The 17937-nt window shown below is 43.1% G+C and overlaps 1 protein-coding gene, 1 non-coding gene and 1 pseudogene across 3 annotated transcripts in view; 2 read left to right on the top strand and 1 right to left on the bottom strand.

The window, feature by feature from the left end:
• The first annotated feature begins 816 nt into the window (after window positions 1-816).
• TTC23L (tetratricopeptide repeat domain 23 like) overlaps window positions 817-17937 on the top strand; it is a 67470-nt gene continuing 50349 nt past the window's right edge. Inside the window, exons 1-4 of one of the 2 annotated variants that reach the window (XM_070357665.1) lie at window positions 817-946; window positions 3035-3109; window positions 7638-7818; window positions 11438-11561. In XM_070357665.1, coding sequence (XP_070213766.1) covers window positions 906-946; window positions 3035-3109; window positions 7638-7818; window positions 11438-11561 — 421 coding nt within the window. In that variant the 5' untranslated portion in view covers window positions 817-905. Of the gene's footprint in view, window positions 947-1207; window positions 1371-3034; window positions 3110-7637; window positions 7819-11437; window positions 11562-17937 lie in introns of those variants that run through there. The other variant, XM_070357667.1, reaches the window with a different exon arrangement.
• TRNAG-GCC (transfer RNA glycine (anticodon GCC)) lies at window positions 1912-1984 on the bottom strand. Its single transcript has one exon. It is a non-coding gene; the product is annotated as a tRNA-Gly (tRNA).
• Window positions 14277-14428, top strand: LOC138984251 (U1 spliceosomal RNA; annotated as a pseudogene).

The raw sequence follows: 17937 nt of genomic DNA, 5'->3' as shown, positions 1-17937 counted from the left end.
TCGTGGTTTCATGCTGAGGATTCTTTTAGGAAACAGAGAATAAAGCAGGTGGGATCTTTCTGAAATTTTGGCTCAGGAGCTTGAGGGTAGAGATTTAAGCTTTAATAGGTCATCCAGGTTTAAACTTATGGGATATTAAAGCAAACTCACTTAAACAGCTCCTCCAACCTATCTCCAGAAAGGCTATCTTGGCAGTCCTGGAGCAAGGACTGGAGCAAGTCCTGGAGCAACAGCAATTAAACTTCAACCAAGGAACTGGAAAGAACAAACACTAAATGTAAACACCACCTGTCAAGTTCTTGGTAAATATTTTCCTTTTCCCTCTACTGAGCTTGCTCGTTTTTGAAAAGGAGAGGACATACCAGTTCCAATTTGACTTGTCATAGGCCCCTAACTTATTGTGGGTTTCATGACAACTCCTTAAACACAAGGCTACTTGAGCCAGTGCCATTTATTTGGGTATTGACCACAACTGCCCCTTCACCTGGCAGATCTAAATGACTGTTTTCACTGTGTGTCTTTCAGGCCGCTGAAGGTGGGTAGGATAAAGCATGGTGTATAACTTTGCGCTATGTAGTGTTTGCCAAGGGTGCCCTGTACCCTGGAAAATATTCTCTGAACTGCCAATCATTAGCAAAACTAGTGGACCATTTCTTAAGCAACAGACTCCCTACACTCCGCTCCCCTACTCACGTGTAGCGCGAATTTTTACCAGGAGAGGCAACACAGACGGTGCCAGCACCGTCAATACTTCTGAAGCTTTTCTCTCCGTGCCCCAGAGACAGAACACCGGGGAACCGCGGGGTGCAGGGAGCGCGGGAGGCGCAGGGTGTCGCCGAATATAGCCCGGGTACATCGCAGCTTTAAATAAGGTCGTGGAGCCAGAGGCCCCATTCCATCCTTCGATGGGATTTATCGCCTCTTTCCGGGCCTTCACCTCCGACAGGTAAAGTCAAATTGAGAAAAACAATACTGGGCGGTAGAGCTGCAGGAGAGGGAAATGTCAGGACGAGACTCGGGACGCCCTCATCTCGGCTGAGAGGACCGGAAAGCCTCGGCGGCGGCAACAGCTGTAGTAGGCTGGGGCAGCCCGAAATTCCGCAGGACCGGAAGTGCCCGCGTTGCCATGGCTACAGGCGCGGACGCTAGATGCCGTCCGCAGCATTCCGTTCCTATGGTAACACCATTGTCTCCGGAGCCAAAACCCCGGCGGCAAACGCGGAAGGCAGAGCTAGCTGAGCGTCTCGCTTCCGCAAGGCAACCTGTGGCCCCTTGAACGAGGTCCGCAGAGGCCAGTACACTGAAGCGCCCGCGGAAGCCGAGCAGAGGGTGCCAAGAAGGCTAGTTCCGTGCCTTCTGCCCTCCGCCAGGTACCCCGCGACACTTGCCTCTCGGCCGCCCTCGCCTTCTTTTCCGGCCAGGGCCTCTGCGGCCGGTGCACCGCTGACAAGAAGCCAGGGGGAACCTCCGACGGTGCTTGAAATGTGGTGTTTAGGTTTACGAAGGCGAGACAACTGCAGAAAAGAAGAAAGCGATTTGCACTGGAGAGAGGGGCCAGAATTTGGTGTTACAGTTCAGGGCCAGGGGAAACCTCACAGGAACAGAATTTAGGAGATTGAGAAGTCAGAACCTCTCCCCTGGCCACAGTTTATGTGTATATATATGGGGGTGTGTGTGTGTGTGTGTGTGTGTGTACAGTTTATATATGTGTGTATGTGTGTGTTTGGACCTCTGCCCCTGGCCACAGTTTGTGTATGTGTGTTTGGACCTCTGCCCCTGGCCACAGTTTGTGTATGTGTGCTTGAACCTCGCCCCCGGCCACAGTTTGTGTTTGTGTGTGTGTGTGTGTTTTGGCTGCACCTGGTCTTAGTTGCAGCACTCAGGATCTTCATTGCAGCCTGCGAAATCTAGTTCCCTGACTAGGGATTGAACCTGGGCCCTCTGCATTGGCAGTGCGGAGCCTTAGCCACTGGACCACCAGGGAAGTTACCGGCTACGGTTTTGAAAGTAGACATTAGATAGACAAATTAGTGAATCTTCCCTTCTAGTCTTTGGGTGGAGACTTAGAGACCTACTCAGGGCTCAGGTGGGAATGAGTGACTTTCTGCAGGGTGAAATTAGGAGAGACTTGGTGGGTGCTAATGTTAATAAATAATTGCATTCCGTTTGGATTGGATTTAAGCAACGGGGATACCCACAAGCGTTCAATTTAGAAAATAATATAAATCATTTTTTTTCTTTTTTTGCCATCAGTTTTCACTATTTCTTCCATCAGTTAATGACAGCAATCAAAATAGATGCATGTGTTTTAGCTCCTTAACTAGGATCACCTACTAATGAGACATCTCTAGGGACATGAAGAATTAATAAACACACTGTTAGTGTGTTAGTCATGAGAGCTTGTCATCTGCAAAAACAATATCTGACTTGAGTAGGAGATCACAGTTTCCATGATTCAGGAGATGTAAATGTGTTGGCTTGCTGCCAAGTCGCTTCAGTCCTGTCCGACTCTGTGCTACCCCATAGACGGCAGCCCACCAGGCTTATCCATCCATGGGATTCTCCAGGAAAGAACACTGGAGTGGGTTGCCATTTCCTTCTCCAATGCATGAAAGTGAAAAGTGAAAGTGAAGTCTCTCAGTCGTGTGTGACTCTTAGGGACCCCATGGACTGCAGCCTACCAGGCTCCTCCATCCATGGGATTTTTCCGGGCAACAGTACTGGAGTGGGGTGCCATTGCCTTCTCCATGTGTTGGCTTAAGGGGTAAGAAAGGTCAGAGAATTGGGAGGTAATGTGGAGTAAAAATTAAACAATAGAAATTTAACTCAGGGATTTAATTTGGCAAATGTCTTTAATTTCTGCTTTCCAGGTCCACCATTCATGAGTGTGTGTGTAGTCTATTTGTGGATTTAGGATGGGTTATATATATTTGGGCAGTTTCAGTTTAATGCTAATAGCATCCGACAGAGGGAGAATAGAACAGACTTCTAAGCGTCTTCTTCCAAAGCTAACCTCCCATGTGATTCTTGGTAGGAAGAAGATGCGAGCCAGCCCCATCCGCATCCCAACTGTCACCAGTGACACCGACTGGGACTTCTGTTTCCATCTGTAAGTGCCACAGAGTCTTAGCATCACTTTCCACTGGCCTGAAACACTGGGACATTCACTTTTTTTTAAATATGAAAAGATTTTGTTTTTCAGTGTTTACATTTTTATTTTTTAAAAGTATGTTCAAATTTAGTAGACTTTTTATTACATTTTTTTTTACTTTGTATTGAAGTATAGCTAATTAACAATGTTATGATAGTTTCAGGTGGACAGTGAAGGGACTCATCCATACACATACGTGTATCCATTCTCCCCTAAACTCAACTCTTCTAGCATTCAGGCTGCCACATAACACTGAGCAGAGTTCCCTGTGGGACCTCCACTTAAGGCCAATCTTGGTGAGAAGCTTTGCATGCATGTTATAGGGAAGATTGAGATTCTGTGTTGTTTTCTAATAACAGTTCTGCTATAATGTCCATTTGTACTTATGCAACCTATACAAGGGCTTACCTGGTGGCTCAGTGGTAAAGAACCTGCCTGCCAATGCAGGAGACGTGAGTTCAATCCCTGGTTTGGGAAGATACCCTGGAGAAGGAAATGGCAACGCACCCCAGTATTCTTGCCTGGGCTATCCCAGGGACAGAGGAGCCTAGCAGGCTACAGTCCATGGGGTCACAAAGAGTTGGAGAAGACTTAGTTGGAGCACACACACATGCAACCTATGCAAGATGGAAAAGAAATGTTTTTTCCTAATTTAAGGGAGGTTTCAACTTTTTTTTTTTTTTTACTTAAAGATAATTTTAACAAGATTGGTAAAGTCATGGAGAATTAAAAAGTTAATGAGCAAATTGAAATTGTTTCATGAAATAGTGTTAGTCTCTCAGTCGTGTCCAACCCTTTGTGACTGCATGGATTATAGCCCACCAGGCTTCTCTGTCCCTGGGATTCTCCAGAAAAGAATTCTGGAGTGAGTAGCTATTCTCTTCTCTAGGGGATCTTCCCAACTCAGGGATAGAACCCAGGTGTCCCACATTTCAGGCAGATTCTTTACTGTCTGAGCCATCAGGGAAGCCCTTCATGAAATAGACAATAAGGAAATTAAAAATTTTACATCATAGCAACTAATACTTATTGAGCAAATACTGTGTGCCAGGCACTGTTCTAAGTACTTATATATATTAACTCAGTTAATTTCTCCAACAGCTCTGTGAGGGAGGTATTGTAATTACCCCATTTTTTAGATGAAGAGTATAAATTAAAGAAAGGTTGGGTAGTTTGCCCAAAGCCACATAGCTAGTAGGTGCTGTTCAAACTGGGCAGTCTGACTTCAGAGTCTGTTCTTTAACCACTTCTCTATACCAGGGCTTTTCAACCTTGACACTATTGACATTTTGGATTAGATAATTATTTGTTGTGGGGTGTCCTGTGCATTGTTACATCCTTGGCTTCTACCTATGAGATGTCAGTAGCTCTGCCCCAGTTGTGACAAGCAGTTATCTCCTGACATTGCCAAATATCCCCTGGGTGCAATATCACCCTTGGTTGAGAACCATTGCTCTATACCAATGCTATCAAGTAGAAATATAATGCTAGCCAAAAATCTAATATTAAATTTTAAGTAGCCATATTTAAAAATAAAAAGAAACAGGTAAATGTAAATACTATAAATCAATATATATAATATTATATAAAATAATTAATGAAATTTTTTTCCATATTAAGTCTTTGAAATTCGGTGTGTATTTTACACTGCAACAGATCTCAGTTCAGGCCAGCTACACTTCATATGCTTAATGGCCAAGTGTGTCTAGTGGTTAACATGTTAGTGTAATTCATTCTGTACCATCTTATAAAATATTTTAAGGATCATATAACTATAAAAATTGAAGTTAAAAATGTAGAGTTCAGGAATTTTTCTGGTGGTCCAGTGGTTAAGAATCTGTTTTTCAGTGCAGGGGAAATGGGTTCAAACCCTGGTCTGGAAACTAAGATCCCACATGCCCCAAGGACCAACTGAGCCCACTCATCACAGCTGGGGAGTGGATGAACCAAAACGAAAGATCCTGCATGATGCAGTGAAGAACCTTCATGCTGTAACTAAGACCCAATGTAGCCAAATAAATAATAAAATTAGTATTTTTTAAAAAAAGAAAAAATGTTGAGTGCATAGTAGAGTATCTTGGAAATAGATAATTCATATCTAATTTTACTAGTAAGGATTCACATTTATGATGGCAATATATAGAATAAGTTAGAGACCGAGCAAGGCAGATCATTCATTTAACTGGCCTAATCTTTTTTTTTTTTTTTTTTTTTTTTAATATTTTTGGTCATGCAGCACATGGGATCTTAGTTCCCAGACCAGGAATCAAACCTGCATCCTTTGCATTGGAAGTGCAGAGCCTTACCCACTGGACCACCAGGGAAATCCCTGGCCTAATCTTTTTATTCTGACTATCCTTTGAGATATCTGGTCAGTATTCTCCAGGTATCTTTCTTACCTTTCGCAGCAACAAGTTCAAAGCTAGTTCAGGGCTTTGCAGTCTCAAGTTATTTATCAAGACTCGAATGTTTCTTCTTCCTTTGAGGCCCTGCTATTAAAGCTTGGGCTTATTTTGGGCTTGTTTTTAATATCAAAAGTTAATAATATTTTTGGTGACCCCAATAGGTTGAACTTCTGCTCCAGGTGTATGAAATATGCAGCCTAAGCAAGGTCTTCTGTTGAGGACTAAGTGTTCTTTCTGTGAGTTTCTTGAGTTAGGCTCTCTTGCCACAGATTTCCTCTGTCATCAGTCTTTTTTCAGGCATCTTGAATACCTTACACTTCCCTTTTCCATTCATTTGTTCATCATTAAACAAGCAGTTATTTTTTCCTACTGTGACACAGATATCAGGGTTTCTTAGAAACAAATGAGACTCAGTCCCAGCCCAGGTGATTTTACTTACTAGGAAGCAAAGAAGACTCAGAAACAAAACAAATTTTGAAAGAGACTGTGGTGTGATTCTCACTATAGTCGAAGTTGGAGGAAACTTTCGCAAGCCTGTAGAGGGTGTTTGTACTGCTACTCCAGTGCAATATTCCCAGGAAAGGTGGCACTCCATTTGGGTCTTGGAGGAGTATGGAATTCACCAGACAGAGATCGGCAAGTTTAAGTCCTATTTCCCAATTTCATGGCTCTGCCAGGCTTCTCTCCCTTTTCCATTGAGTTTTTGCACGTCGTCTGAAAGCACACTTCTGTTTGTGGGCTGAGCGCAGTCCTGCCGGGGCCTGGGCCTGGGCCTAAAGAAATGTTGCTGCCCTGTCCACATGGTTTACCCACATGCCTAAATAAATATAGGTTATGTAGAACAGAACTCTGGATGGATATTAACATGTCATTTATTTGAACCTGGTGTAAAAGGTTACATTTGACATTTATTTTCCTTCTAAATTTTCTCCTTTTTGTATTCTTACAGCGAGCATTCATTACTTATTAGTGGAAAAGGAAGATAAAATTTATTTTGAAAACTATGCAATTGTTGAGCTTTTAAAAACTATCATGAATACAAAGGTGATTCTTTGGGGGGAACTTACTTATAATTAAAATTTCTGCTGTTCCTCTTAAGATCTTAGAATTCTATTTCTTCTGGATCACTTTATGATTTTTATGGTAGAGTTAGGATATGGTTATCTCTTTTGTTAACGTAGGATTCACTCTTTGGACTTTATCACATCAATTACCCATTCATAATTATGTTTAGCACTGAAATCTGAGATTTACATTGTATGTATGCATGTGTATATATGTGTGTGTGTGTGTGTAAGCGGGTGGGGTAGGGGTGCTGGGGAAGAGGGAGAAGATTTTTCAACCCACTCAGCTCTTTTTCCAACACATTTTCGGTTTAGTTTTTTTTCCCCCTAATAATTGAAAAGGTCATTTCTCTCCTGAATCTGCACTTGACCCAGTGTGCGTTCCCCTCCCTTCTCCTTGGTGGGACCACATCCTCTTTAGTCAGGGTTTATGTTGAAGCTTTTAAGAAATTTGAAAGAGGACATGTGAAGTTCAACCTCAAAATGTTAGTTCCCTTTACTTTATTTCACTGTGTCCATTTTTGCCCCTGGTTTGGATCAGAATTTAGAATGCTAGGAATCTTGGAGATCTTCCAATTCAACATCCTGAAGTCATGGAGCTCATAAAATAATAATAGCTAATGTTAAAGAGCACTTTCTAAATAGCAGGCACTATGCTAAGTGATTTATGAGTATTACCTGACTTAATCCCATAACCTCATCAGGTGAGTGTTCATATTGACTTCATTTTTACAGAGAAACAGATTAATAACTTACTTAAGGTCTTATGGTTGGTAAGCTGCAGAGTTGCAGCTGAGTGGGTAGTTCAACAAATCTGTTTCATTTGAACCACTACATTGCGGTTCTAACTCTGGGTTTTGCAGGTGGCATGAGTGTGCTACCTGGCTTTATTCTTCAGGTCTGTTTTAAAGATCATATCCCCAGCCCCCAGTTGGGAGGGCTCTGTCCTTCAGTGTCACCTTGTTTGAGATATGCAAAGGTCAAACCTCACTCCATGTCCCTCTCTGGTACCCACAGGTCCCAGCAATCCAAGGTCCCAGAACATCAGGGAACAGATGAGTCATCTCCCACTAGTGGATCTGAAGAGAGTGAGGAAGACACCAAAGCCAAGGAGAAGGTCATAGACCATATGTCTCATCCCAGAGAGAAACTGGCCCAATCCCAGAAGAAAATAGCTCAGCTGATTAAGGGGAAAAAGGTAAAATAAAAATTCACAAGGTTTTCCATTTTCAAATATATATGTCCATGATTAGAGAAACTCTTATTTAACTTCAGGCTGAAGGCCATGAAGTGAAGGAAGGTGTTAATATTTCTTTGTAAGTGGGAGAAAACAGAGCGGAGCATAGCTGGTAGCCGGCCCACCTTCCAGTTCCACACATGGGTCACTAAATACTTCCTTGGAGTATTTGTGCTCCTGGCTTTAAACTGAAAATTGATGTTGGGTCTTCCTGTTGCTGTTTGGTTCTTTTAATTAACAAACGGTTTTTGATTTCTCCTGAAAGATTTCAGGATAATATCTTTTGGGTAACAGGAAGTCCAGGATAGTGAGGCAAGAGACTGAGAACACGGGTAGCCAGGCGCAGTCTAGGCTCAGGCCTAGCAAGGATATGGTAAGACGCCTGTGGTTACAGTGGAATCCTAAGTAAACCAAAGGACAGGAAGTGGGTGGTAGCAGCAGAGGTCAGGGAGTCCAGGTATCCATTTCCAAAAGCAAAGCCAGGACTTCGGAACTAGGACCTCAGAGCAAGTGTTTAGCAGGAGTGTTCAAAGTCCAGGAACATGAGACAGCCTGTCAGTGACCCTCGTGATTAACACACAGGCACTGGCCTGCTCCCAGAGCGTTATTTATCAACAAAGAATTCTTATGCTGGCTTACTGACTTCCTAGTCATTCCCAGACAAGGGAAAAAGTGATCTTAAAGTACTTGTGTGAAAGTCTGCAGATGGCTTAGGAAAGGCTGAGAGAGGCACCTCAGAGGACAGCAGAAGTTGATACTTCCCTGGATGGCTATATCTGTAAATTTATCTGTGTAAACTACCCAGGAACTTGGAAAGGACCATCATCCTGACCTATTAGTATTTCATGAGCCTAGGCTAGAATGATCAGTTCTAGAAAGATAAGTACCAACTGCCTCGGAATGCAAGTGTGAGCTTCTAAGACTTGACAGCTCCTTGACCACTTTGGATAATGACAGAGATTGAGATTTAGGAGTTAAACCTAGCCCACCCCAGTTCTCACCGCCCTGAAGGACAGGAGGATTGGCGGTGGCAGAGGCAACGCTGGGCTGAGCTCTGGAGCCCATACTGGTTGTCTCTGTGCCTAGGACAGGAAGTGTGGGGATGGATGAACACATGAGGTCCAGAGCCAGGAAAGGACTCAAAGCTTTGGACTCTCATTCTAGGCATTTTTCGTGGTATTATGCTTCCTCGGAATAGAACTTAGTATTTACTGTGCGGTCAGCCCATGAAGAACAATCACATGTTCTGACCGAATGGCTGTTTTTAAAGCATGAGGGGAAATGCCCCTCTCACATTGTTTGCTTCTGTGTGTTTGAGCGGAGAGGGATGAAGCCTAAGGTGAGGAAGGACGTGGGGGTCACGGGGGTCAGAAGAGAGCAGTCCTTAGACTTCTCTGTGTGTTACTCTGTAAGGGGGTTACAGTCAGATAATACAGAACAGATTCAGATCCCTTTGATATTGACTCACTTTCCTCCAGAGTAATCCTGTGAGGTGAGTGGTCTAGATCTCTAAGTAGAAAAGGAAGCTGGGATGCAGGGTGTTCTTGCCCCAAACCTCACAGTCAGTAAATGTCAGAACCAGGATCAGAATTCCAGGCTTCCTAAAGTGCTCTTCCATCTCACCAGGAAATAAATGCCTGGCTTTGTCAATCAGTGCAGCTACCTGGTGACTGTGTATGTAAAGTTACTGACATCTATGTATTAAAGATGTAATTCTGTGATTTCTTAAGAGAGCTCTGCCCATCAGTTCTGCAGGGCCAGGGACTCTTTCCCCACCCCATCCTTATCTTTGCCAGCAGAGAGATGATTTATTCAGCAAGTACTGAATGAGCGGCCTCCTCTGTGCATGGAGCATACAGGAGTGAACTTGAGGAAGAAACTGTTCTTGAGGAACGTATTTTCTATTATTTTCTATTTAGGGAGACAGATCATAGACAAAAAATTTTAGTTAATGGAATATCAGAGAGAGGTAGATGCCATGAAGAAAAAAATTAAAGTTGGTAATGGGGTATAGTAAGTGATGGGGTGAGAGGCTGTTTTATTAAAGTGGCCAAGGAAGGCCTCTCTGAGGTGAACAAAATGAAAATGGCACAAGAGGGTAATGATCTGTGAGAGTGTCCCAGGCTGGGGAACAGCAGGTGTACAAGCCCGGAGCGAGAAAGTAGTTCGCTGTATTCAGGAGCATCAGATATATTTAAAAATCCAGATATGCTTATGATCATAAATAATAATAAAAATTTAGACAAAGGAGAAAAAGATGGAGAAGAAAAAGAATGATAAACACCTCGTTACTTGGTCACCAATTGGCAGGTGCTAGTGAATGAACTCATTATTTGGAAAGCTGGTAAATTAAGGGAAAGATTAAAGTATATATCCTGTCCTTCTGATGTGAACTATACTGTTGGGTAACCAAGAAATAGATTAGGGGAGATTTCATTTTTATAAAGTTATTCCAGCTAACATATGAAGAAGAAATGATAGAATTAGGATATCATCATTCTACTATCTTTTATAGATTTATTCATGTAGTTTTGCCTTCCTCAGCAAGAGACAAGCAGATATTAGGTATCTTCTGATGGTAGAACATATGAAGTGGTTTTGCTTGGGGAGAAAAAAAAAAGCTAAAGGTAATCAAACTTCTAAATCCAATGACCAATATAAAGGCAGAATGGAGGATGGAAGGACATGTTGAGTGACACCATAAGGATGTAGTCAATCCAATTTCCATCTTTGGGAAACACTCTAAGCCAAATAACTCAGTTTCTTCCATAAATAATTTTCAATGAAAAGAATTAGAAATAAAGGTGGAACCCATGGATTAAAGGAGACTCAGGAGATAGATCTCAGTGTTTGGACAATCAAACTGCAAACTATGAGGTAATTATTAGATTTATGGGACTAGGTATTTGATAGCAAGGAATCATTGTTAATATTTTGGCACAATACTGATTTTGTGGTTCTGTTGGTTTGGCCCAAAAAGTTCATTTGGGTTTTCTCTGAGATGTTAAAGAAAAACCCAAACGAACTATCTGGCCAACCCAGTATTTCTAAGTCCATATCTTTTGGAGGTACTTATGAAATATGAGATGACTTAGTATCTTGGATTTACTTCAGAGCCATAGAGGGAGAGGGTAGGTACATGTGGAGCATAGACATGAAACAAGATTGACCATGAATAGTTACTTGAGGCAGCTAAGTGAGTCATTGGCCATTCTGTTTTTGCATACTGTTAAAATTTTTCACTGTGAGAGGTGAAAATAAGTCCCTCTGGCTGTGATGTAGAAAGTTAACTACGGGGGGGGGGGCAGGGGTGGAGGCAGTAGGAGGGGCTGAGGTCACCCAGGTTATAGGTGAGGGTGGCTTGGCCTGGGTACGCATGGCAGGAATGAAGAGAAGAGCTTAGCTTTAGGACTTACTAGTAAGGTGGAGCCAACAGGACTTGCTGGATTGGCTGTGGGATGGGAAGTGGGGACGAGGGAAAAAGATGACAGTGGATGAAGTCTTGTCTTCCAGTGATGAGATGCGGGCTGGAGATTTTCCTCCTTTCCAGAAAGCATGATGACTTGCTTGCTCTCTGCAGAACATTGAAGCAAATAAGGAGCTGATTCGCTGTGTCATCCTTTCTCGGATTATTTTTGGGGAAGAACACTGGAAATGTGCACAGGCTTTGGCCACCCTGGCTTATGGCTACCTGACACTGAGAGGTACTCTGTTTCCCGGTTGGGTGTGGGTGGGTGAGCCATGCTGAGCACACACACAACCACACTGGGGGTGGGGATGACCAGGGGAGGATCCATCCCATCCCCAATGCACAGCTCGTCAAGAGAAGGGAAAGCCCATGGCTGAGGCAGGCAGTAGGATGGGGGTCTTAGAGATAAAGATAATAATGAAGGAAAGAAGGCAGAAGACAGAAGGCTGAAGGACAAAATGGGGTAGAGGAAGCGGAGCCAGTGAGGAAATAGAAGAATCAGGAAGGGCCTTCTCAGGGAAGCCAAGGGAGGAGAAGGCATTTCAGAAGAAGCACAGGGTGGCTTCAGCAGGTTCTGATGGCAGAGAGAAGTCAAATGGGGGGAAGGCTGAAGAGAGACCCATGGATTTGTCAATCAACAAGTCATTGACAGCTGGCTTGGCACCAACAAGTAAACTCCTTGGGCCCTGGGAGAGCCGAGATTCAGGAAGACAATTTAGGAAGCTGTTTCTGAAATTCTACTGGAGGTGAGGGCAACTTGAAACCAAGAGAAAGGAACCAGAAGCATTTGAGGGGGATGTTTGTCTGAACCGAGGGAAGGCAGATGCAGCCCCTCTTTCTTTGGAAAGATTACTGAGTGGGTCTGTGGAAGGAGGTTAGGCTTCATCTTCTGAAGTCAGCACTTTCTATGAGCAGCCCCAGTAGACCTTGAGTTTTGCTTTTCCAGTTAGATTCCAAGCTGACTCAAGACAGGTAAACAGGTCATGTCACAAAAGATGCTGGGGCCACTGCCCTCTTTTCCCTGACTCACAGTTCTTCCTGCCACATGAATGGGCAACCACATTTGAGTCAGAGGTTAGAGGGGAAAAAAGTTTTCCTATAAAGGAAGGTCTTTTTGTGTGTTTGTTTTTTCTTGATGGGAAAAGCAACTTCCTGGTTAAGTGTCCACATCATATAATAGTGCTCAACCTTGCACCCAGACTTTCTGAAAACTAGTCTAGAATTTTTCTAGGTTATGATCATGACCTTTCCTTGAGAATAGCCCAGGGTCTTTTATTTCAGGTATAGGCTTTACCCAATTTCTTCACTTTTAAAAAAGTCTGTGGTCCTTCAAATAAAATAACAAAAGCTTTGAAAAATCACAAACCTTCAAGAGGGATGAAGTGCTTGCTGAATTCCACTTAGTTTTGTTGTCATTAATTCTGCAACTGCTTTAAAATGGATAGAATTTATGAGCCACGCTTCCATGTAGGCAGGACATATGCATCTGTGTGTGCTCATGCCTCGCTACACGTGTCCATGTTTTATGGCCAGCAGACCTGCCTGCCTCATTTCCCTGGGAGCCGGGAAAGGGCTTCAAGCCAGAAGACTGATTTCTCTCAATAAACAATCTTGCAGTATTTAATGAGACATTTGTATATGGGAGATGCTGTGAAGAGGACTCTGGGAACTATAGGGTACAGAAGGCACAGTCTTGGCCTTTAGAGAATTTACAACCTCGTGTAGAAGGTGAGCTACACATAGACAGCTATGATAAGAAGGCACCAGAAGGCAGATGCTATGGGACTGGTTTAAATACAGGGCTTTGGGGATGCTGCTGTTGTTCAGTTGCTGAGTTGTGTCTGACTCTTTCTGACCCTATGGACTGCAGCATGCCAGGCTTCCCTGTCCTTCACTATCTTCCAGAGTTTGCTCAAACTCATGTCCATTGAGTCAGTGATGCCATCCAACCATCTCATCCTCTGTCATCCCCTTCTCCTGCCTTCAGTCTTTCCCAGCATCAGGGTCTTTTCCAGTGAGTCAGCTTTTCACATCAGGTGGCCAAAGGATTGGAGCTTCAGCTTCAGCATCAGTCCTTCCAGTGAATATTCAGGACTGATTTTCTTTAAGATTGACCCGTTTGATTTCCTTGCTGTCCAAGGGACCTTCAAGAGTCTTCTTTAGCACCATAGTTTGAAAGTGTCAATTCTTTAGCACTCAGTCTTCTTTATGACCCAACTCTCACATCTGAATATGACTACTGAGAAAACCATAGCTTTGACTAGTTGGACCTTGGGGTCATTGGGTGAGATCATTTCTTGCTGAAGGTAGTAAGTGATAGATTCAGGAAGAGGTACCGTTCAAGAAGGTCCTTTGAAAAATGTCTAGGGTTGGGTGGGCAGAGGAAGGGGTGGACATTTCGGATGAATAACAAAGCCTGGGAAGAGGCCTGGAGGTGGGAAGGTGCAATGTGTGTTTAGAAAGCAATCAGCAGCCTGGCTAGCTACACTGAGGACTGCTCAGGTGAGCCTGGAAAGGGCACCTGGGGGCAGGCTGAGGAACTAGTCCTTTTTTGATAAACAAGGAGGACTAGTAGAGATTTTCTAGCAAGTGGTGAATAAATCAAAGTGGGCTTGTGGAAAGGTCAGTTTAGCAATGATAACTGGAATGGAAGCCATCTCATCTAGCTGTTTACATCTAGGTGTAAACTCAGGCTGATGACAGGGCCACAAGTGAGAAGGTAAGGATTTGAGAGTCTGTGATGCACAGATACCTTTACCTTTTGAGCCAGAAATCCCACTTCTGGGACTCTTTCCTGAGTCTACAGTTATAACCTGGATGAGATAGTATGGCTGAGATTATTCTTTGCAGCACTGTTTATGATAGTAAAAGATTGGAAAAAAAACCAAGTGTGCTCATGAAGCAATAATATGCACAGTAGGGGTATGCAGCCTTAGAAAGCGCACAAGGGATACTTACTTGGCAGGGGAGATACCATGATCACGAAGGTGGTTTTCCCCGGGCGAGGCTTATCCACTGCACTCCGGATGTGCTGACCTCTGCGATTTCCCCAAATGTGGGAAACTCGACTGCGTAATTTGTGGTAGTGGGGGAAGATCTATAAATTTAGAGGAAAAAAAAAAAAAGAAAGCGCACAAGGAAGTTCTGTCTACAACCAGGGAAAGATCTCCCGGATCCATCTTGGGGCGACAGAGAATGCACCACGCAGGATGGTGTTTGTAACCTGCCTCTTTCTGCGTGAGAAGGATGGGAGAGAAATGAGAATATGTGCTTATATTCATATAAAGAAACACTGAAGGAAACACAAGAAAGAAAAGTTACCTAGAGGTTGCTTGTGGTAAAAGATGATAAAATTGGAAGTGAGATCTCTCAACATTTACCTTTACATAAAATTTTGACTTTTGAACCATGGGTATGTACTGCCTATTCCAAAAAGACTGTGAAGGAAGAATTGGCAGGACATGGCACTGGACTTGGGGTTGAGGAAAAGTGAGGCCCCAAAATGACTATGAAGTTTCAGGCCTCTCAAGGTGCCACTGTCAGAGACAAGCAGATCAGGAGAGAAACTGGAGTGGAAGAGGAAAGTGGATCTGATTTTTGATATACTGATTTTGAGTTGCAGTAGCAAAAGCCACGAGTATATTTTAACTAGGTGCTGGAAAACTGGGACCAGAACTTGGGAAGAAAGGAAGGGAATCATAACCATGGAGGAATATTAGAGACCAGAAGTAGGGAGGGGCAATGGAAAATTTTAAGCGTGAAGGCCAAGGTTGAAGTTATAGGACTTGATAAAACTTCTTGGAGGAAAGAGAAGAAAAGGAAGAAGTGAAAAGACAGACCCATGGAGAATGGACACATTTATGGGAGGGAACAGGGGACCCTGGCAGAGTGAGCAATGAGTCAGAAGTTTATCAAGGAGAATCAAGTTAGTGCAGTACCTTGGAAGCCAAGAGGAGACGCCAGCAGCCAGGGTGTCTAATGCTGCCATGAGATGGGGATGCAAGAAACTGTGACCACAGATTCAGTAGGACGCCTTTGGGGACCTCACGAGAACCTGCACAAGGGTTGGAGCAGAAGCTAGATCCCAGGAATGAGGGGAAGGCACAGGGGCCAGCAGTCTAGACTATGTATGTCACGTCCTGCATAGTGAAAGGGATGTGGGGAAATAGAGGGTAGTTAGGGAAGCCAGAAAAGTCACATGAAATGTATAAGAGGAGGAGACCTGGGAAGATTTCTCGCAGTGAGGAAGGAGCCAGATAGAGAGTTTGAAGGTTTTAAAAATAGAGCAATGGATGCGATGGGTCCATGAGTCAATAACGAGAGAACACAAGGCCTTTGCAAAGCAGAGTATAAAAGGCGGTGGGTTGCTGAAATAGAGTAAGGGGACACTAGAAGTGGAACTCTGTTACCAGCTGATCTGATGAGAACCGTCCTGAGGCTAGGGCTTCCGTGGATGAGAGAAGGGCAGGTGGAGAACAACGGGGTGGTCAGTCACCTTGCTACCGCTGTTTCCAAGTGTTTAGAAGGAAATAATAATATGGACAGTTTCCTCAGTTTCCTGAGGCTTTTCCTATTTTTAATGAAGCAATGAATTAATCTGTTAGCCTGTTCTTACTGGGGCCTTTCCAAGTGTCTGGGGCTCTATTATAAGTTCTGCAAAACACCAAAAAAGAAGTATAAGTCATGAACCCTACCTTCTCTGTCTAGTTGGTTAAAAACAAACAAACAAACAAAAAAAAAAACTGGTACAGGAACAAAAAAGAATGATAAAAAACCCAGGTGGTCAGACCTTCAGGAAGCTTGGTACCTATCTGAAGTGAGTGTGCATTTGAGAAGGCAGTCTTTTATGGAGATGCTGTAAGCAGCTTTATGAAGAATGTCCAGAGTATGTAAGGACAAGTATAATAAATTGCTTAAGAGGTACGGACCCTGGTAGTAAGGATAATGATGGCTAATATTTATTTAAACTCATTTCCCACCAGTGTGCCAGGCACTGTTTTGGTCCTTTTTCATGAATTAAATTAATCCTTGCAACAACCATACAAGTTAGGAGTTATTTTCATTGCTGTCTTATAGATGAATAGACTAAAGTATAGGTAGATTAAGTAACTCATTCAGGTAGTGGCTAAGCCAACTTCTGTACTTGGAAGTCTGGCCTTAGACCCTGCTCTCTTAATCACTACTGTGAGAACTTCCTAAATATAGGTGATGTTCTAAGGTGACAAAGGCTGAAGAGCTCTGAGCAGATTGTCTGTGGCCTGAGTCAGAGTAACAGACATCAGTGGTGGAATCTTATCCTAAATTAAAAAGAAATGATTGATACATTGGGTGAACAATCTCCAGACCCCTTTCCCAGTTTATCAGTATGTGCTTGTGATTTCTGAGTCTCAGGCTTCAGAAGCAGGTCTTGCTGCTGCCCTGATTTTCACTTCTGTAGTTGCTGCATTCCTGGTGCAGGGAGAAGGCTGGTGTCCTTGGCTTGGGAAAGCAAGTAAAGGAAACTGACTTGGTCTCAGAACAGACGTTGGAACTGGGGAGTTGGGACTTGGAGTTAGGGAACAAGGTCACTGATCTGTGAGTGTCCTCTGGAGAGAGAAGAAATGAATCTTACATGTACACATATATGCAGACACTATTTTTCCACAAAAGAGAGTTTTCTTGTAATTACTATAAAGCATTAGAGTCTGATTCATCATATTTTTTTGTCATCTTGAATTTTCTCATGTAGGGAATGTTATAAAAATATTATCACAGAGTGACAGTTTAAAAATTTATTTTATTTATTTGGCTGCATTGTGTCTTAGCCCTGGCACATGGGATCTTTGTTGCATCATGCAGGGTCTTTCACTGTTGTTCAAGCATTCTCTAGTCATGGCGCTGGGCTCCAGTAGTTGCATTGTGTGGTCTTAGTTTCCTGACCAGGGATTGAACCTATATCCCCTGCATTGCAAGGTGGATTCTTAACTGCTAGACCACCAGGGAAGTCCCAGAGTGAGATTTTTATTTTTAAACAAAAAAAGGACTTTTTCATACTTGGAAACTTTAGAAAACATTTGTCTGAAGTTGTGGTCTCTAAACTCTTGAGAGTTAGCTTCCTTAGCACTAAAAAAGTTTTGTGCGCTTTCCATAAATATGTATTTATTATAAACTATGTACAATGGCATCAAATATTATGTACTATTATAAATATTGATTAAAATGGAAAACAACAAATACTTTTTAAAAAAGAGAGAAGTTTTTATCCCCTCCCACACACCCTAATGGCATCTTTCATACCCAGAAAGGTATACACATCCCACTTTGGAGACCAAAGTGCATTCTGGGAAGGGTAAAGGAGTCATTTTTTCTTTAGGGCTGAACTTTAAAGTTTAATGAGCTGTTTAGTTCATTTACTTAAGGCCCACTGGTCAGAGCTCTGCTTTTTCATCAGAAGGAACACAATGCAATGAAGGGGGAGACAAGAAACTATATAATTAACTAGCTGATTTGTATAGAGGAAGTGTTCCTCTTGGGGATTTCACAAGTAGCGCTGGGCCCCCAGGCCTGGGGTGTGGGGCTGAGAGGGAGACTTGCAAAGCCTCAGAAGGACTTTAGGATCTGTTTCTCATTTG

Source organism: Bos mutus, chromosome 20, assembly GCF_027580195.1.
Source record: "Bos mutus isolate GX-2022 chromosome 20, NWIPB_WYAK_1.1, whole genome shotgun sequence".
Lineage (NCBI taxonomy): Eukaryota > Metazoa > Chordata > Mammalia > Artiodactyla > Bovidae > Bos > Bos mutus.
This window is presented reverse-complemented; position numbering and strand designations above follow the sequence as displayed.